At 38.4% G+C, this 21,780-nt stretch overlaps 1 protein-coding gene across 3 annotated transcripts in view; it reads left to right on the top strand.

Annotated features, from left to right (window-relative positions):
• The window catches only part of DHRSX (dehydrogenase/reductase X-linked), a 175,426-nt gene extending 153,911 nt beyond the window's left edge, over positions 1-21,515 (top strand). For all 3 annotated transcript variants that reach the window (XM_067296052.1, XM_067296045.1, XM_067296061.1), the window contains one exon: positions 21,053-21,515. In XM_067296052.1, coding sequence (XP_067152153.1) covers positions 21,053-21,250 — 198 coding nt within the window. In that variant the 3' untranslated portion in view covers positions 21,251-21,515. The remainder of the gene's footprint in view (positions 1-21,052) is intronic.
• Positions 21,516-21,780: the final 265 nt, after the last annotated feature.

Raw genomic sequence — 21,780 nt, 5'->3', positions numbered from 1 at the left:
CTGAGGTACCTAGATTTGTCATCTCCAGGTTTGTACAACAGTTCGCTCAGAGGGGTCAAGAGGATTATAAAGTACCTCAAATGCTCAACAGGACCACTAGTACATGTGATGGACAACCTGCCCCTTGCTCTCACCATTAAGGAGAAAGCATTTGCAGCATTAGAGTCATTAGGCTGTAGAGATGTGGAGCAGGATGGTACCAGTGCTGTCATTGTTACCCTAAAGTAAAAGGATCTTTTGCATGTTGCTTTCAATTCTACTGTGTACTAGCTGTGGGCAACTTATCTTTTTTGCTTATTTTCAAGTTATATCATGATATCTAGCAATAGCCTCAAAACAAACAGGAGTGAGGTTGCTTTTAAGGAGACAATTTTGTCAAAAGATTGAACCAAAAAAAGCTTACCAGAAATATATTTACTTTACAAACTTGTTTCTAATCATTAGAAGTGAGAAAGAAGTAAGAAAAAAGACATAAGAAACTTGTTTCTAATCATTGGTGTCAGTTTCTGGAAAAAGCTTCTACAGAGAGTAGTGGTGGTAAGAAAACTGTTGCTTTTAAGATGGAGTTTGGATAGGTTTATGGAAAAGATCACCTGCAGTATGAGGAGATCAGCAATGTCCCAAGAGGTCCCTGCAGCCCCCTGTTCCTTCTGTCTTCCTTTTGTGTTTGGAATCCAAATTTTTCTCCGGCTTATCTTTTTTGCTCCCAGGACAACAAGAAAAAGGGAACTCAGTCTAAGGGTCCAAAGTAATGATCTCTCAAAAAATACTCATCATGACTTCAAATGTATTGAGTTCCCACCAGATCCTTCTTTAGAAAACTTCTGATGAAAAAGTGCCACTTCTTGGATTCCCCTCTAACTGCTCATCTATATTGTCTTGGAAGTTCTCTGCTGGAAGACAGTAGCCTTTCCAGTTGTTGACTGATGAGCTGTGTTGCTTCCAACAGTGCTGTCTCATGATTACAGGAGAAAAGTGAATATGGGTTAGACTGTACAGCCTTCAATGAAATAAAGGTCTTTCACTGTTCGAGTCAAGAAAGCTGTGCATGCTATTAAAAACAAATTAGCCAAGGTAAATTGAAAATGGAGCTGTAAAGGTATTTGGTATAGTTACTTGTTAATCTCTAACTTGGGTTACCACAATGTTCTTCTAGAAATTTGTCAGTGCTCAAGAGACCCCTTGCAAACGTCAGGCATCAGAGGCCAAGCAGCAAGGGGAGCAGAAGCAGGTAGCACATGACAGTTCTAAAAGATACTTGGCTTCCTCGCTGTTTCAGAGAGCAGTTCGAGGTGATCATCTTGTGCCTTCATGAGTGTCTGGTTTGCATCTAAAGTACCTTTGAGATGACTACCTTCAGGATGGCTTCTAGCCCTTCTGGGAGTCAGCAGAGGAGCTCCAACTAACAGTCACCAGAGTAGAGTAGCCAGGGTTTGCACACAGAGGGTTTGCAACTCTAGATCTGGCTTCCCTCAGTGGTTTAAATAAGTCTGTGTTCCTAAAACATCCAGAACAGAGAGCTTGGTTCAGGATTGTGCCTGAGGGGATGACAGAGGTACTCTTATGTTCCTAGTTTATGATGGCAAATCTACCTCATTTGAATTGATGTTTGCACTGTTAGCTGCCATATATTTTTATGGAGAAATTACACTGCGTGTTTTAAAATTTGAAAAATAAATTTGCCTTTTTTTTAGATTTTGTGGGCTTTTTTAAAAACCATGATGTGGTATGTTAGAGGGGGCAATGCTGAAATCATGGGCTTGGGCGGGGGGGCCTTTGAATCATAGCAATAGACCTGCTACAAACTACTGATCATGGGTCCATTATGACAGATAAGATATGTTAAGGCTCTAAATTACTAAGTTAAATCTTTGCCTTGTGATGTGAATCCATGCCTAGATTTAAAAATAAATCCTTTGGATTATGCTGAAAATTTGAGCTGTCAAGAAATAAATGGTGTGGTGAACTGAAACATAGGTCTTTTAAGCTGCCCTAAATTTAGATGTATTTCAGTAATCTTTCTTTCAGTTTTTATTGCTGTCAGCAGCCTGTAGGGTTTCTTTTATATTTATGATGGAAATGTCTGTCTATGAATCATGCCACTGAGATGTATGGTTTTTTGCCACTTTAAGGAATTAGTAAACAGCATATAGTTTCTCTGCTAAATAACACTGCATTGCAGGATCATTTGTACCAGCAGGTATTTCTTTATTAAACTGCTTTCCTGCATAAAAATTTCTAATTTTCAAGAGTGATAGGTGAAAGGTATTTTTGTTAAATAAGTGCATGCAACTTCATTTCTTTGTTTTCTGTATTTTCACTATCAACATATATTTCTTTAAAACTTTTGTTGACAGCAGATATTTATTAACAGAGTTTGCAAGCATTTTCTTATTATAGTTAAATAGTGATGTTATCATAGAAAAATAAATGAATCTAAAATGCAGGAGCCTGGTGTACCCTGCATGTTTTAGAGTCTCTTTGCTAAAATCTATGAAGTTAAAATATCGGTTACCTTCTAATAAAGAACTTTTCCATACACTAAATTATATTAATAAAACATAATGTACTTTTTAATCATATATTAAACAGAAGTGTAACCTACCGTACATGTATATAAGTTAAACATATGTTATTATGCAATTTTAAGTAATATTCATTCACTTTTAATTTAAGGCACCTGCTAAAGAACTTTTAAGTACAGAGATTTACTGTTATAATGAAATACAAAGCCCTTAATATTTTGGAAGAGAGCAAAATCCTTTGCCTTTCATCTGCTATTTGTTATTGTCAGTGCAGATTATGGATGAGAAAACCTGCAATTATCATCTGCTTAATATACTTTTGAATTGGAAGAAAGGACAGAGTTATGGTGCAGTTGGCAAGCTGTCAGCTAACCTTCATTGCCAGTGTTGAAAAAACCTCTTTGTTGGGGCTTCTTAATGATAAAATACATAGTGCTTGGTTTCCTGACAACACTTGGAACATGATAGATGACAGTAAACTTTTCTTTAAATTAAACTGGAAGCCCAGAAGCAGGCCGTGCAGTGTGCTCAGGCTCACATGCTTTGTGTAGCAGCTTCCTTTGCTGCTCCTCACATCATAAATACATTTTAACATTTATTTTTAAATAAAATCAATATCTTCTGAGTTATATTCCCAACTCCATTTCTTTGTGTCTGCCTCACTCTATGTAGTTTTGAAATAGTTATATTAGTTCATATTTCATGCAGAAGCAATCACAGGACATCAGAAAACCTTCCAGATTTTATTTCCTTTCCTGCACAAAAGTGCACTCTACTAGCATGAGCACCTCTGTACAACTTGTAAATGAGATTTATGCTGAAAAAATCTTCAGGCTTGTTTTATAATTTCTAATACTTGCCTAAGTAAAAGAAACAACTGTCAATGAGCTTTCTGAAATAAGTGTACATTTTCAGAGTAGCGTGTAATGGGCACACTTAGCTCCTGAATCTATTTGCTGCTTAGGGAAACATTTACTTTATGTGCACCTTAGTGCTATTTCCCTTTCAAATTTGTCTTTGCGGTTATGTTTTTGTGCTGTGGTCATCTACAGATAATTGTAAATTCTTTATAATATTAATTTAGACTAGAATAGAAATCCACCTCATTTTTAAAGAGCCAAACAGCTTTTCTCCTTTATATTATATGAATGGTTAAAATTTTTTTTTTTTTTCTGCAGAACCCCCAAATCTGATGATTTCTAGTCACGGTTGGGTATTTATTCCTTTGAAACTCACAGAATCGCAGAATAGGTGAGTTTGAAAGGCATCTCTGGAGGTTGTATGCTCCAAGCCTCTGCTCAAGCAGGGTCACCTAAAACACCTTGCAAGGGACCCTGTCCAGATGGCCTTTGAATGTCTCCAAGACTCCACAGCCTCCCTGGGCAACCTTTTCCAGTGGTTAGTCACCCTCACAGTGAAAAAGTTTTCCCTTAGATTTAGACAGAGCTTCCTGTGTTTCAGTTTGTGCCTGTTGCTTCTTGTCCTATCACTGGGCACCACCAAGAAGAGTTTGGCCCCATCCTCTTTACACTGTCCCCAAAATCTCTCCCTCAAAAAGTCTCTCCTTCAAATCAGATGCTGCTTGTAACTGTTGTCAGATGGTAAAGTAGTTGTGCTCTGATGGTAAGCATGAAGTTGTCTATTCCCTTTCTAAATAAAGATCAGATTTTTGTACTGGAGTAAGCATAGTAATATGCAATTAAAATCCTAAACTAAAGGTGCACCATCTCAGGCTATAAACCAGTCACATCTAAGCTGCATGTGACTCAAAAAGTAGACAAATGTGAGACATGGAAGTAACTGAAAAGCTAGCTTCTTCACTGCTTTGTAAATCTTCAGTATTCATCAACACGTGAACAATGGGAAATTCTGTCCCTTGCATTAATAGGGGAGAATTCTGATTTGTACCTTGAATTAGTCTATATTTTTCCTGTGCTTTGTGCTGAGGTGGCGGTAAAAACAAGGTGAGAGGCTGTATATAGAGAATTATGCCAATGGGAATTCACCAGTTCATTTTAGGAGCTAGTGGCAAATCTGTCTCCCAGGGAGACTTCAGCAGACATTGAGACACATTACCTCCTGCTCTGGGCATTTCCTGTACTTCCAGTTATTCAGAGCAGTAAACTGTTACATAGTAAAGAAGAAACCAGGGAGACTTTAAAAACTTGAAGTCCTGCCATGGTATACAAGGCCCATAAAATGAGAGGTCTTGATCATTTTGTGATTGTCAAATGCCACTTTTAAGAAGGAGCTTAGCCCAGAGCTCCATGGTTACTGTATGCCAGTAATAGGCATGGCATTGCTGGCTTTTAGTCTTATCCACTAGAAGTCTAGCCTTTGCATTTTATACTAGTTTTTAGAGTCTTGAATATATTCACAGTATTGCAGGAAAAATTACACTTGGTCCAAGGATCGAAGGAAAATATTACAGTAGAAATTTTAAATAGCATGCAGATTTCTTGTGGGCATTGATTCATTTCCTTCATGGTGTCAATAACTGTCTACGAATTGCAGCCAATTTTTTTCTTGGAATGGAGTGTTATTCATGAAATATAGTCATTACCCATTGATTAGCTCTAAAGTTATTTTCATGCATCAGTGGTTCCTATAAAAAAATAAGTAGCACTTATTTTGCGCCAATGTGTAAGAGATGTATATTGTTCATTAATAACTGAAAGGAGTCTTTTGAATATTTTTTAATTGCAGAGACCACACTGACATTTTCAATAGCTATAAATCCCAGGATAAATGGAAAGGTCTTTGCTTTTATTTATTTATTTATTTATTTAAACATTCTGCTATCTCAGGACGGAGCTACAATAAGATAGGCACATTTGTCACAGTTTAGTGTTAATGTAATTTCCTATTTTTCCTAGTGTATGATTCTTCTTTTAATCCCAATTGTGCTGATTTCTGTGTAATAGATAATGTGTTACTTTTTTGATTAAATGATGAGACCAGAGATTCACCAAGGAGGAAATAATTAAAAGTATTTGTTTCACAGCCTGTCAGGGGCTATTAGGGAGCAGACAAATATAAATTAAGGCTTTTTTTCCCACAGCCGAGTTATAAGCTTTGCAAAGTTCACAAACGATTGTAATCCTCTTTTACTGAACACAGATTTAAAAGTAAAGGTCAGTTATGGTTTCTTCAGTAAGGAGTTTATATAATTAGTAAAACCCAAATGTTTAGATTATTTTTATATAAAAAGAATGCTGTCTGGGAAGCTCTTGCTTCTGTATTGTGACTCCTTCATAAAGCTCAGGAACTGCAAACTGCTCATATCCATTCACGGGAAACTCGCTGGCTTTGCAGCTTGTCCCTGGAGCTGCAGCAGCGGCTGGTACCCCGGGAAGGACTGGAGCTGGTGCTGTTGGTCCCTGCATTGTGAGACCTGTGCTGATCACTCTCGTTCCTGCAGCCTGCGCGTCCAGGACCGCCACACGTTGTTGCACCACGTATTCTGTCCCCACTGCGATTTTGCTTTACCTAACAAGAGCCATGTTTTCTGCTGCCTGAACTCACTGAGACTCACTGCCTGAAGTACCATTTTTTCCCCTATCTTTTCAGAGCTGGCTGGGTCAAGGTATTGACAAGCTTTCAGCTGATATCTTCCTCTTCTTTCTCTACCATCAAAAGGATTGCTGCTGTTGTTTGCTCCAGAGACAGTAAAAGCAATCTTCCAGAATAGCTCGTCCTTTGAAGGCTCCTATTTAGCTCTTCTCAGTTTCTGAAAGGACCTCAGTAATACAAACGGGTGATCTGAGGAGGGAACCATTGAGGAGACGGTAGTTTATATGGTATGTGGACAGCAAAGAGGGATGGGACAGAAAGGGGACAACTACCTGGCACACTGAGATGGGACTGGGTGGGGGCTGGCGTGAGGCATGAATTTAGGAGGAGGAAAAGGGAGTGAAGAGAAAGCTGGAGCTATCTGTGAGCCTGTCATGGGGCACGATGAAAGAGCAGGCAGCGAAACGGGTGAGCGTTTAGACTGCAAACATGTTTTGCATGCCACCTAGAGAAATGGACTCCTAATCTTGATTGGAACAATTCAATTCTACTATAAAGTATGTATTAAATAACAATAGACGGCTGCAGAATTGTGCAGACTTGCAGGTGAAGAGCTGAATTTTAAGCAAGCTGCAGGGAGCACAGGGCAGTGGTGGGGAGCACTGGAAGAGGGCTGCCTGACTCCCATGGTCTGCACTGGCCTTCAAGCCCCAACTCAAATCTCAGCCTTTATTTTTATGAGCTAAAAGCAGTTACTAAACCTCAGCGCAGTTCTGCATTAATTCAGCTGGAAATTTTCCCAGAAAACAACAGTTTAATAATCTGGACCATCACTGTCTGCAGTGTATTACAGTGAGAGAAGAGGGATAGTTCATTGATTGGAATCTCAAGAAAAATGCGGGCTTGTAGCAAAATGGAATTACTAAAGAGTATAGTTCAATACAAGCGCCCTAAACAAAGCAAATTATCTCAGCACCAGGTGAGTCCACAGCATGTATTTATCGAACCACAAAACCTCACAGTATTTGTTTCCCATTCTAAGCAACTACTCTAACCTTTTAGTCAAAAAGCCCTATAAATACAAGCACAACAGAAACTCTCTTGGGGCACTTAATAAAATGAAAAGGTTAATACTCATTGCTTTTATTTTGGCTATTGATAATTCTGCAAATGTAAGGCTCTGGGTTATTCTGTACAGGATCCCAGGACATGATGCTGGAAGCTACCTATGCCCTTAACCAGTCCAGTATACAAAACCCCGGTCAGAAGCTTTGGGCAGAGAAAGGAGTATTGAATAAAATGAAAGGAATATGAAAATTTTAAGGGAGTTTATTGAGATTTGTAAGATTATTGTCCCACTACTTTTTTTTAATAGCAAGTTGATGAAAGAGTTCAGATATGAAAGGGATTAAATGCTTTTCTCCTTTCCTTTTTTTCACTGTCCTTCTTCAACTATGAGATTTGACTGTTGATGATGATCTCATTTTGGTACTTGAACAAGTTCTTCCTGAGACATGAACCAGGACAGTCAGCTCTGTTAAACTAGGTTTAGTCATTCACACAGGACAGTAGCATACCATATCACCTGTCTATCAACATGATACTTCTGCTGTGACTTCCTTCATCATTCAAAGAAACAGGAACCCGGAAGGACCATTTGTGTCAGCAAATCCAGTTGTTGCCTTTGTAGGGCAGTCATTTTTCACAAATTAATGGCTCCATCTGCTACCAAAATGAAGATTTACAAAACACCTTAAAAAATTACTCTGGATATTAAAATTAACAACTTCAGTGGATAGTAAAAATGTGGGTCTTAATACTTATTAGTAACAATTTTCAGTACATCCCATCTCCCTGCTTTTCTTTTTCTTTTCCAAAGGCAAGGACTGCCTTCTTTTGTTTTCTTTCTCTGCCCCCTTGGAAATTAATAACTTTATCACCTCTCCCTAGGCCAATATCCCCCTCTGTATTACAAGTACCAACCCTCCATTCTTTCAGATTGTTGGTGATTAAACATGATTAATTTAAATTCATGAGTAATTGTTTTCCAGATGGAAGTTTATTGCTTACATTGCAGATCTTAGGAAGTGCTTGTGTGGCTGAGAGGTTGTGTTTCCTCTGTCTATAATGAGCTGGTATAGTAAAAGATATTATGCCTCAGATCTTGAGTGACATAATTTTAGAAACATGACTAATCTTATTGAAATAAATGACACTATTTGCCTGTCTAAAGTTATACATGTTCTTTTTGATTCTTCTGAATTTAAACCATTGGTGTTCCCTGGAGTACAGTTAAGAGCCCAGGATTGATTCATTTAAGCAAAGAGATTTAAGTTACAGAACTTATATTCGCTTTCAGTCAACACACCAGAAAGCTTGATTTGAATAATCAAATTCATTCCTACTTTTCATTTTTAGTTATTTTGTTCAAAACAGATTGATTTGGATGGGTTAATAAGCATTAAGATATGTTGATTTGCAACTGAATATAGCCTTTGCCTTTAAATTTATTATTTATCTTTGGTAACTGAGAAGATAAGCTATGTAGACAGCTCCATAATTGTATGGCTTTAGAATATATCTATGGTTTTATGACATTTGCTTTCTGTTGTGAAAGAAAATGGGAAATGGTAGCTTTGTTTACTAGATGACTAATTTTTTTATTTACTGTTTTTACAAGCTGTTTCAGATGAAATATGGGTAGAATTAAAATGAAGAGAACTGGTATTTTTTAGGGATCTTATTATTTAATCAGAAATACTTTGAACTTACTGGACACATTATCTTTCTCACCAGAACAAAGGATTTATAATGTGTAGTTAATGAATTGAATGAACTGATTCTGCTAACTGCATCTGTTGGAAAGATAGGATTAGCAAATCTGAGCCACTCTTACCTATTTCTGTTCTTTTACCAAAATAACTATAAAAATAAGTCCATTCTTCTTATTTTCAATCTTTGAGAGGATGTCACTCAGGATAGACCTAAATTAACCTCTGTGTTTGTTTATTTTTGTTTTATGGTTCCAGATTAAATGCTGAAATTGCCAGCAAGTGAAATTATAATAAACATACATTTGCAGATATGCCTCCATCCCTCCCTGCCACTTTTATCTGTCTTCCAGTTTGGGTTTTATCCTTTCCTTTTCCACTCACTTAGCTCAGGGAATATTGCAAATAAAAAACAATAATTTAAACACACTGTGTCAATAACAGAAACCTAGATCAGCTGGGACATGAACAGTGCTAAATCATACTTTAAGAACAGTTTGAAACATCTTAATTCCAGCCAGCACCACCTCTGCAGGATTATCACATTTCAGTCCTGAGAAAAGGCTCAGAGTCAGTGGAGGAGAAAAAGAGCCCAGGAGCAAGGCACAGGGAAAGGATAAGTACTCTAGGCAATTTCTCTTTTTCTGTGTAGGAGCCCTGCTGGGAGAAAAGAACTATGCTGGTGACGGGCTGCTCTGTGGCCCCAAATGCACGGCTGCATGGGGGCCCTGCTTGTCCACCGTGGGACCTGCCACCGGCCAGTCGGCCTGCTGAGGGGAAGGGAAAACGAAAGGGAACCACTGCAACGTAGGCAGGAGAATTTGAGGGGACAAGTGTATTTTTTGCTTTCATTTATCTAATCTTCCCCAGTGTTTTTTCTTTTTCATGCTATTAAGATGTGCTTCATGAAGAGACGTAGCACCCCCTAGTTATTTGGGGTTAGTCTGTGTGCTTTGTTAATCACCCGGCCGGTGTGTTTCTGGTCTTCATCTTAACTGGCTCAAGCGAGTGGCCTGACTGATTCATTCTGAGAAATGTCTGTCGTTGAGGCCCCCAGGAGCAGGGTTTACCTAGTTGTTCAGGAAGGGATTCACACCTTCCCCCTGAGGAAAGTCTAGGCAAGTGCCCGCCGGCAGGCAGGCAGGCACAGCTAGGCTGGGAGCCTGTATCCGCCGAGCCTGTGAACTCCTACCGCTGCTTGCTTAGCAGGGAGGAGAGCCTACGAAGTCCAGAAACTGCACTACTGGCAGGTTTTGTATCAACTTAAAACAGAACTGCTTGTGAAATAGCCAGTGGCCTGTGTAATTTTGCATTATTCAATTTTGTCTATACTCTGTACAGTCCTTGACTTACGCTTTTTGATCTAGTTGTAGCTCCTAAACTTTTTCTATATTGTGATTATCTTTTAACTGTTTAGGAGTTCAGAGAGCTGTAAAAACATCAAAAAGTGAACAGACCTCATAGCAAACTTGTGAAGTTGGTGATAAGAGTATCAGTTCTCATTTTCTTAGAAGGAGAAGCAAGATATATGGGCAAAGTGACTTGTCAAATGTTAAACAGTAAGTAAAAGAGTAAAGGCAGCGTTAGGGGACTACAAGTCAGAAGTAACCATATATCTTATGCTTAAAAACTTTGTTTCCAGCAAAAGCCAGCAGAGATATTTTACATTGCATGCATACGCGGGTAAGAAACAAATTCTTCAGAAGTATATACACTCAGGAGAATCGTCTTCAGCAATTAGAACCTCACTAGGTCTCCTGTTGCCTGGGACTGGTATAAATCCAGCTACCATTACAAATGTAAACACTTCAGTTCGCTTTTCTGTGTTGTTTCATTTTGATTGCCAATAACTGGCATCGTCTGAAAGAATTCAACAAACTAAAGATGACCCATACATTGGTATAAGATAATTCATTAGAAAACTAAAGCTCTAAAGCACTCATGGCTGTTTGTTGTTTTAAGTCTTCTTTTAAGTTTGATCCATTCACATTTCGATTCGTTTTTAAATTGTGCTTTCAACTAAAAGAAATCCAGTATACATTACTAAATGAGGCAGATGTTCCAGCCACTACCTATCAAAGAGATTGCCTCTCTAAGAGCTTTGCTAGAGTGAGGAGCAGTCTTATGCTCTTATTTATATTTCTCAGATAGTAATGATAGTTCAAAACTCAGTAGAATTAAAGCCTTGCATAGTTAATATAAATAACAGGATGATTCCTTAGCATATTTCTAGCATGAATACTAAACTGGAATTAAGTATTCTTACTTAGTGACAGATCAGCCTACATCGAGGAATGAAGAAAATTATATTGAATTGCTCACATGACATTGTAATTAGGGCCATAGAACTGGTGGTAAATAAATAAATTGCTTATTTCATTTTACAGACACAGAAAAGGCATAGCAGCCTAGCGCATAAGGCATTAGGATTCTGATTTACGAGTCCAGCATTCTTTCCTCATCTTGTCTCCTGACCTGCTCATTTGCTTCAGTAAATCACTTTGCCTGTCTGTGAATAGAGCTGTTGCAGAAAATGCCAGATTATATGAAGATACCCAGGACAATTCTGAGTGATTTAACTCAGGCTCCTTAAGCAATAGGTAGATCCTGGACATCACCACAATAGAATATTATGCTTTTCAGAGGACTAGTTAACCAGACAGAGTGCTGTGTTCCCAGAACTGGCTTGAGCATTATGTGAAATCTGTGTACTCTCTCTGCCTTTTACATCCTGTTATTGCCTGCCTTATTTCCCAAAGACTGAATGTTCTCCTGGCAAGTGACTGTCTCTGACTAGATGTTTATACAATGTCTAGGGCAACAGGGTCCTATTTGTCAAATTTTGCCTATTATTATTGAGCTGAGTAAAGTAACAAGTGCAATGTAATTTAGTAGCTGCAGTGATATCGCAGTTCTCAATTTGAACATATCACTGTCTGCTGCAAAGAGAGCTTAGAAATCAACATTCAGGCAAAGTAGTCTTTCTCAGTGCATTTGATGAAATGAACAAAGGATTCAGTTATGATTAATGACTTTGACCCTCAGTTTCAATTTCCACTCAAATGAAGCAGTCATGTAAAGTTGGGTTCTTGTTTCTGTTTTGAAAGTTACTGAAAGTTAAACATTGTTCTTCTACTCCTTCATTTCAGAAAATGCAAAGTATGGATCTGAAAGCCTCTTCATTCAAATAATTGGGGTTAAATGTCTAGTACTTCTAAGTGAATGAGATTCAGTTTGAAATTAAGACACCTAAATTTATTTTTCTGCATTTTGGCCTCTGCAAGTGAGCTTAATGTTTAAGCCAATGGCGATCTCTTCAATGGGGCCAAGAAAGCATTTCAGCTGACCAGCCAAATGGAATTGATTCAGCTGCCTAATAAATGGAGGCATCTGATACTATTTGAGATGACCCAGGATATCCTGCTTAGTCCAAAGCAGCTACTTTGGAAGAGGTGGGTTCAGAGTTGTGTCCACAGCTGTCCTCAATAACCTTTGCTCATGTTCTGAGTCTGACAGAAGAGCCACTAGAGAGCTTCAGAGTAAAGCTGCTTGGCAATTTTCCAAGAAAACAAATTTCTCAGAAAGCATCACTTTGACACAAAACAAAGTGAAACCTTCCACAGTTGACTCCATCAAAAGAATGATTAGAAATCTGGCATTCAAGCCTGCCTGCTGGCTACATGGGCTCTGTGAATGAAAGGCAGAGCTCACAGTCTTTTGGGGATGCTTCCTTTGTTCCAGGGGGCTTGTGTCTACAGGCTCCCAAGCCATCTACCACAGTGGCTGATGTGAAGATGAGGTAGGGCCTCCTGGGCTTTTTGGGTCTCTCCAGCTCCCCTGTCCCTCAGGGGACACCTGGCAGGGCTCAGCGATTGGTGTGCCAGGCTGTCCATACAACCCGCTGTCCAGTTAGCCAGCTTTAGGCAGCTTCAAGAACCACCATCAGGGAACCTAGCTGCTCGCTGCCCACCAGGTAGGACACTGGCAATTTTAGGAGACCAAAGAGATAATCTAATTTCTTCGGAAATCTCTTCCCAAGAATTTTGGTTTCAAGATGGAGGGTAGTAGAGATTCAGTATTTGATACTCTTCATGGTTACAAACTGCTATTTGCCAGCTCTCTCTACTTCTGTTCCAGCTATCTCTACTTCTGTTCTCAACATCTCATTCTAGGATGTTCGGGGAAAAGCTTCTCTCTTCTGCCCAGAATAGGCATAAACTGTTCATATTAAAAACTCCCCTTCCTTCAACATTTTGATATTTTTGTAGTTTGAAAATTGCCTTGTGTTCTTAATTCACCAGTGTTGCTTCTTTATTATATATTAATCTCTGATTCCAAAATGATTTCTCTGCAGCCTTAACATTGTCAGGAAAAAGGCTTCACATTTTAACTCAGCCATTTCTATTTCTATGTCTCTTTTAAAGACGAAGTATAAAGAATTTTATTATGAAATGAATTTGTTAAAGAATTCACTTTCTCTGAGTTAGCAGTTAAGAGAAATTAATTTGATGGTGCTGACTGTGTCTCTAGGGAGAACTGTATGTTCAGTAAAACATCTTCATGTCTTTTCGGTCTGCAATTGAGGCAGAAATTAGAAAGAGAATAATAGAGAGATACATAGAAAAGAATAGGAAGACAGAGAGAACACAGATGGAAACCAGGAGGCTTTTAGTGAAAGCAGAGATCTCTGAAAAGCTTGCTGCAGACCTCTCTATCAGCTTTGACTTTCTAGGGATCTGACATTTGGTCCTGGCCGCAGATGCTATCTGGACTTATAACCAACTGTTATAGCATTATTTATCAAAGGTTGCTGGACGTGTCCTGACATCTACATAATAGTTTCCATTCTAACCTTTGTTTCTGATTACTCAGTATTTCAACTAATTGCTTTTTTTGGCTGAGATTTTCAAAGCAATGATCTCTTTAGACACTGCAGAAGTTACAAAGCAAATGTTGAGAACATTTAGCCCATGTCTTCACCGGGAGGCTTGTGACATTAGAGCAGCAGCTTGTTATTTCACCTTAGAGTGTCTTGCATCCAAAAGTGACCTGTTTTTGAAATGATTTGGTAGTTCACAGATCATGGTAATCAGTGCTCTGTGGAACACAAGTAATTTGCTTATCACAAGTTTCCTTGCTTTAATATTCATGGGAGCACAATCCCAGTTATTCCATTTCTGACAGTTTTCAAACTATTTCACATTTGTCTTTATTCTTGAGTGCCAAACAGTGCAGTAAGGGTGACTGGGTGTCACCTTTCCATTAACTGCTGACAAGTAGATAAAAGACTTTTCTGTACCAGGTAATGGTAATTTCGTGTTCTCATTTTTATTGCTAAGCCCCACTGTGCATATGTGTAGTACTGTTCAGAGATCCCAGATGATATTTGTCCTTCCTAAAGAGTTGTATATTCAGAGTTGTTCAATTTAGAGGCAAGTCAGAAGAATACGATCATTTGCAAAACAATGTTAGAATAAGTAGAATCAGTTATGAAGACAGCCCCAGTGCTTAAAAAGCAAAGGGATTCTGGCAAAAGTACCTAATATACATGCCCAAAAGATGACCTATTATAGTGCTTGCTGTGTCTTCCTAGCTGGAACCTGGAAAACATATGGCCAGGCAGTGATATGTCTCATTGGTCCCAGACCCAGGAATGGTATGAAGGATGCTCATTCATTTAAAAAACACACAAAACAAAAACCACACAGCAACCACTCTAAACCTCCCCAAAACTGAAGACACCTTTAACTCATCAAACCATGAGTAGATTTCCCAGAGTAACTGGAAACTGCATGACTTAATGGATGTGACAGAACATGAGACTCTGATAGGACCACCATTATAAAACCAGTGCAGATGAGTGTCCCCTAGCCAGCCAACTTAATATTGCTGCTGAGGGGCATTCTTCCAATTCTTAATATATTCTGCATTACAAACTGAATGAATAGGGGTGTTTCAACATGTTTTTTTCCTCAGCATTAAGCCATTTGCCAGCATGCCCAGCAATCCTAGGTGCACATCTGCCTCTTTGGCCCTTTACTCCCTCCCCTCAAAATGCAATTGCAATATGGGTCATTCGCTTTGCCAGATGCTCCCTGCTCTCTCTCCTCTTTGCCCAGCCCTCTCTTCTAGCACCTCTCAAAATGGCAACATCGTAAATACAAACACAATGCCTGAGAGGCAGGATTACTGCTCTGATAGATACAGAAAGAGAAAAAAAATAGAAAAAGTACAGTCATTGATATTTTAATGAAAGTAGCTGCTCCAGAAATATCTTAAAATGGTATTTTTTGAAGGCATTGCATTTAGAGCAACTTCTACACAATTACATTTATTTTCCCATCTACTTCATGCAAACCTGTGGCACCACCACAGAAGAGCCTAAGACAGATACTTTGTTTTGACATGCCGTTTGCTAAGCAATACAGGTTTTTTTAGGGCTAGCTATATTACAGTTTTTTCCTTTCACTCCTCCATCATCCTGGTATATGACAGTATCTGTTCTGCCTATTACCTTTTTGAACAGCAGGCTTCTACATCTTTTGGAAACTCACCTGTTAATGGCAGCATGCTTTAAGATGAGGTTACCCATGTGAAACACTCACTACAACCCTGAAAACTGTTCTTCCCGCTGCATTCCTTCCTCATCTAAAGTTAGTGTAGCCATGCTCTTCTCCATCCAGAGGACTGCTCTATGGGTCAGAGTCTGTGCCATCTCTCCATCCCAAGTCCTGTACCTCAGGAGGGTAGCTGCCAGCATCAGGAGTCTTCATGGCCCTGCCACTTTTAGCTCATGCATTGCATGATCTTATCCCACCAGTTTTCGCTGATTGACTGGGCCTGGGAACCATGGGTGAAGCTATTCCAGAGTAATCATTCCTGTTTCTCTGATTCCACTGGTTGTATCACTGCCTATTTTTTAATCATATGGCCAACTCCATCAAACAGTACCATTTGAAGTAGATGTACATCATCCATTCACATCCATTTCTGTCACCATGTTTAAGATACATGGCAATGTTCTCAGTGTTTGTTGATAGCCCCTAAAAATGGTACTGGGAAAGATAATGGATTTCAGAAAAGGAATCATAGGACCTTACTAGTTTTACTTCCAGTCTGATTTCCTGTAGTTTCCAGCAGACATACTGTACAGCCTGAAGCTCTCTGATGGTACCACCTGCTCATAACTCTGAGCTAGTGATTTAGATGGAGTCAGAAGGTCATGTATACAGTGATTAACAAGGGAAGCACCTCAAAATCATCACGTGTAAGGGATGCAGACACACTTTGTTTCCAAAGAGTTAAGCTTCTAAGCCTATAGTGGACAAATTAAATGACTGTGACATTCCATGGCGATATGTCTGTAGGGAAGGGCCATCATCAGCTAACACATTTTGTGAGCATTAGCACTTAGTATTGACAAGATTATATGGCAATTAAAAATGCATTAATCAAACTGTGTTAACAGGCAAGTCTTAAAAAAAACTAAAACACAAAGCCCTTTTAGTACATGTCCCAGTTTTGCATAGAACAGAATATATATTGGCCCTAATGCAAAATTATTCTTTGTTGAGGACTTACACTTACTATTGGTGAATATTTAAAATATATAGAGAAATATCAAAGCTTCTGTAAGAAAACAGCGATTTCTTTGGAGCTTAATAGTGCCAAAATAATGCCTTTCATGTATATAGACTGCATTTTGCTAAAAAGAGCTGGTCACATACTATCTTTTTTCTCTTTCTTTTATGACCTACCCATGTAATCAGCAATACAAAGATATGTAAATTCAATCAGACCCTTATTTGATGTTAAAGGATACTGTAAACAAATAGTTAATTGCAAGAAAATGTAAAAGTAAAAGGCATGGTCAATACTGTAACAAACAAAAGGAATTACAGATGCAGAATTTCATTAGGAAAAAAGTCAAATAAACAGAAATCAGTTTTCCTTGACCATGGCAAAGGTATTAAATATAGTCAGTTGGATGCTAATAATATAATGATTTGGAAACAAAAATCCAATTTAAAAAAAACCAAAAGCTCAGCACAAATAAGTTGGGAACCATAAGCTGAAGAACCATTGTGCATTTTATAGGAATCCCTCTTAGGACAAGAAGTCTAACCAAGTCATGAACAAGATGCTACTGATCCTATATGTAATGTATACTATTCTGTTACTCCTTTTTATTTAATCTGGCAATATGTAGTGTATCCCTTGTGATTGGAATGATACTTACCATTGCTGCCTGTCTACCTGTAACTTTTGGTACAATACTTCAAAGTCACAAAGACTGAAACACTGTCCTGTTTGTACAGAGCATCATGACAAACATCCTGGAATTTTTTAGCTCACAGTATGCAACAGTAGCTGGCAATTTCTCTGGCCTGCCCTCAGAAGCTCTTCTTCCTAGGGGACCGTGAGCATCAAGGAATGGGTACTTTGCTTTGGCAGTAGTCTCCTGCTTGCTGCCATTTTCTTCTCCAAGGGCTTTAGGGTTCCCCCTCACCATTTGATGGCCACAAGTTCAGCCACATGATAGAAGGAAGAGCTATGGGATCCCAGAAAAGAGAGCAACCAGGAATGGAGCTGGAGCCACCAGAACAATTAATCCTGCTCCCTGCCTGAGATATCTGTGTATTGCTCCAGTGGTTGCAACCTGTTTCAAGCTTCTTCCTTCCCAAATGCGCCACAGGCTCCAGTAGACAGCAGGATGCAGGCAGGACATGAGTGTGTGTGTGTTGAAGTTCATCTATGTGCTTGGAATAGATCTAACACTTCAGGAAAGAGTCTGACTAATTGTGCATGGGCAAGTGGATGTAGTGTGTTTTCACAGTAGATGTGGGCATGGTCCAGAGGAAGAACCACAGCATATGCACCCCCTTCTTCCAGCCTCTGAAAATGGGTGGGTGCCTCCAGATGGCTGGGGCTGGCATAGGGTTTCCTTTTTCCTTTCATTTAGAACACACAAAACATGCCAAAACAATGAAGACATCCTCAAGTAAGGGAATATTAAAGCTTTTGGCATTAATTAAGCACTCAGAAGATGGGATAAGACAATTAATTATACATATGCATCTTTGCTCCCCTTTACACAGGAAAAATTGTTTTGCTTTAACTTAAATTTGTATACACTAATTATTTAATGTATTATAGTATTATTTTTTTCCCCTATGTGTTTAGATTATCGCTTTTAGCAAGAGGTGGTAGAACATTCCTAGCACAGTGCATGAGACTCATGTTTATTGGAAATATGCATTGAACCTTATACTCAGCATGTTAGATATGTTGCACAGGATGAAAAGCAAAGATCTTGTGAAAATTTACATGAGTTGACTTTAACGGATACTGACTGTTTCACTATATTTGTAAGGCTTATCACAGGTTGGTCATCTAAACACATTGATTATTGTCTGAGCCTGCCCTATATTTTCTTTATATCAAAGAATGAGAAACAATTTGCTGTATAAAATTATTTGGTAAAGATCCACTGGAGCAGCATGAATAATACCAATAACTGACTTTCAACTCGTATAGTATTTATTTAACGTAATTGATATTATTTTGAATAGATCCCCTTCTCGTGTGGAACTTGACATATCAAAAAATAGAAATCCTGGTAAGCTCTGAATATCTTGGGAGATCCTTCCCATCAAATTATCAATTGCATATAATGTTTCTGATGCTGTAGGAACGTCTGTATAGTCCAGTCTCTGAGATTGTAGAGGGACTTGCTCGTAAGGACAAAGACTACAATCTCACAAAGTCCACCTGCAGACCCTCACAATTTTTTTTTAAGCATTTTAGTTATGGGCTGTTGTCATTACGATGTGGGAGTCATTGACATGTTTCATTAATACTTGCATGTGCCAGAGCTGTTGAACTTAGGAACGTAATGTCCAGTGAACCATCACATGAGATAATAGTTCAACTGTATCACTAGATTATTAATTAAAGCACAGCAGTACCTTAGAAACTATTTCCTTCTTTCAGTCAGACAGAATAAATTGTATAAAATATGAATGCTTCATATTGCTCATTGCTCTTCTACTTTACAGTATTATGATATTTTATATTACATCATAACTGATAATGATACAGCCACTATAAGAACATATTTAGTTGAGAAAGAAGCTTTGGAGTCATTGTGATCCTGCAAAGCACATAGCTTTATGTTGCTTAAATAATATAGTGGATGTGAATAGCACTGTTTTTCATAAAATAAAGTAGGGTAAAGTAATAGTAGTAAAGTAAGGTAAAGAAGTACTTGTGTAGGCATTTTGCTTTTTCAGATAGTTTCTCACAGTATAGTTATCTTCTTAAAAATAAAGAAATATTCCCAAAGTTACCTGGGCCTGATTTTTTTTTTTTATAACATACTGGCTGATATTTTGATATTTTTACTATCATATTTCTTTAGACAGTATTTGGAATAGGAAATGCTGTCTTTGTGTGGTAACTGGTAATAAAAGCTGACTATTCTATGGCCATTGTGGGAATAATGGTATTACCTTGCTTTGCAGAATATTGGCATCAGTAGTTTTTCCTTCAGCTTTAACACATTTGGACAGGGACTTAACATGTAACCAGTGGAGCATTCATATTAGAACATAATGGAACTCTGTGCATGTAAGTGCTTCAGTGGGGGCAAGCTGCTGCTTCAGTAATTCATGTTTCGAGGAATGGACCTAGAACGCAGAGGTTTTTCTATTGTAGAAACTAAAGCTTTTCATGGTAAATTGGTAAATCATTTGCATTATTTTTTTCTGATTATTTTTGCAACTTTTACAATTGAATTCAAGGTCAGGCGTTTGCGTAAATATTACTAGTAATCTTTTCCCTTTTAATTACCTGAGGCAGTGGCGGCAAAGGGTGATCTGCAGGGTTTTGCTGCAGGGCTGGGGATGTGAGTCCCCAGCTCCCCACTAGACCTGGCTTCTCGCGCTGTGCTGAAGGGCAGCGGCTCGCAGTGCCCCGGGGGTGCTCTGCTCTGCCCAGCTGCCGCAAGCACTCTACTTGGCTCACAGTACCTTATCGTGTGATTTGACATGGCTCTGATTTATCTGTAGGAAGCAGAGATTTGCCAAGTGCCGGATGCATCAAATAAATTAATGATTCCTAATATACTGTGTCGTACAGTGTACTTTATTGTACAGTGGTAAAATAGAAGACTTAGTTGTTTCTTTTTAAAATTCGGTCAACCTTGTCAAAAAAAGCTTCAAATTACTTTTTTTTTTTTTTTTTTAATTAGGCATTGAGTAACCTATTCGATACTGTCTCATTCATCAAATGAGTTCTTCAGGAAAAGACATCCTGTCAAGTGCAGCAGACAAAGCTGTGAACAGCATTTTACTGTTAATGACTCACAGAATGATATTGCAAAGATTGTAAAATGACACATTATTATCTAGTAGACATTGATCACAATTATATCACTGATAAAGACAAAACATATCAAATGTTGTATTGCAAATATGTCCTTCAATGAAAGAAAAAAATATTCCATTGGCATAATTTCAGTGGTAGCTGTGTGGTACTTCTAAATGCAAAATAGAAATGTTTTGGATATCCCCAGGATGAAAGGAATTATGACTCTCAGCTATTCATTTATTCATTTTCGTTTAATATTCATGTTATATCATACATTATAAAACTTTAACCATTTTGCTTTAAGACACTGCAGAACCCTGATAATTATGCCCTGTGTAAAATGCAATTTCCTGGTTTACCTACCTGCTTGGATTGAACTGCAGAATCTTAATTTGCTGTCATGGATTTCATGGTCCTTTGCTCATATCATACTGTTACAATGAGCACATTACACGTACAGCCTAAACCTTCGTCTTCTTCAAACAGAGTACAGAGCCTTTTATCCTTGCAAAATGAATAATTACACTGTGATTAATTTATGTGTTTGCTTTTGGGTTTACTAGCTCTAACTGTGAAAAATAAATCAATTACTTTGTATGGTTTATCTGACTAGCTCTCAAGAAAATGAACCAGAACTTTCCACATACCAGTTCTGTGGGTTTAAGATATCTCAAAATAGTACTTTTCTAAAAATGGACTGTGCTCAGACAGTTGGATAGGTGGCATTTTTATCATTGCCATCTTGAGGTTTGCATAGGGAGCACAAGTGTGATGCAAAACTAGGGAAACTGATTGTCATTGCTAAGGTCCTACAGTGAAATGTAATTCTTGTATTGTACCTGTCTCACCCGAATTTATTTTTGTTTTCTGCAGACTGCAGAGGAAGGAGCCTCTACAACCATCTATGCAGCAGTATCACCTGAGGTGGAAGGAGTTGGTGGCTGCTACCTTTACAATGAGGAAAGGACAAAATCAGCTGAAGTAACATATGATGAGGAGCTGCAGAGAAGGCTCTGGACAGAAAGCTGCAAGATGGTTGGAATTTCTGATGAATCCAGCAGAGTTCCCTAGAACAAGCCACTTCCAGCTGGGTAAATGAAATATAGCGACAACCATCTTAGGTGAATTCTTGAAGCATCAGTCATCATCCTGGAAATCACTGTTCAGTCCCAAAGGCAAACATGAACAGCTCTGTTCTTCACTTGAACCCCTAATCTGCTAGAGTGTGGGGGGAATATTCCCACAGAAAGATGTACGTGGTTGGTTTTAAATCTAACCATCAGTTTTGTAAACCATTATGTTTCAGTCTGTGATTAAAATACAATCTTTAACCTTGTGCAGAGTTGAGTTATCAATTTTTGTTCAACAAGAACAGACTTTACCTGGTGAATGTGTTGTGTCTGTGGCATGCTGGACTTAAGCCACACTTGTACATATAGCCAAACTTATTATTTTTTAATCAGTTCAAAAAGTAACATCTTCTTTCCTTAAGCTTCATTAATCTTTGAGACGCTTTATAATGAATGTCAGCTTGTTCTAATTCAGACATTTGGCATTCATGATAATTATGCTGTTTCTAGCATGACATTAGTTTTATATGT

Source organism: Apteryx mantelli, chromosome 1 (genome assembly GCF_036417845.1).
Source record: "Apteryx mantelli isolate bAptMan1 chromosome 1, bAptMan1.hap1, whole genome shotgun sequence".
Classification (NCBI taxonomy): Eukaryota; Metazoa; Chordata; class Aves; order Apterygiformes; family Apterygidae; genus Apteryx; species Apteryx mantelli.
The sequence above is the reverse complement of the archived record's forward strand: the minus strand, read 5'-3'. Positions and strand labels throughout refer to the sequence as shown.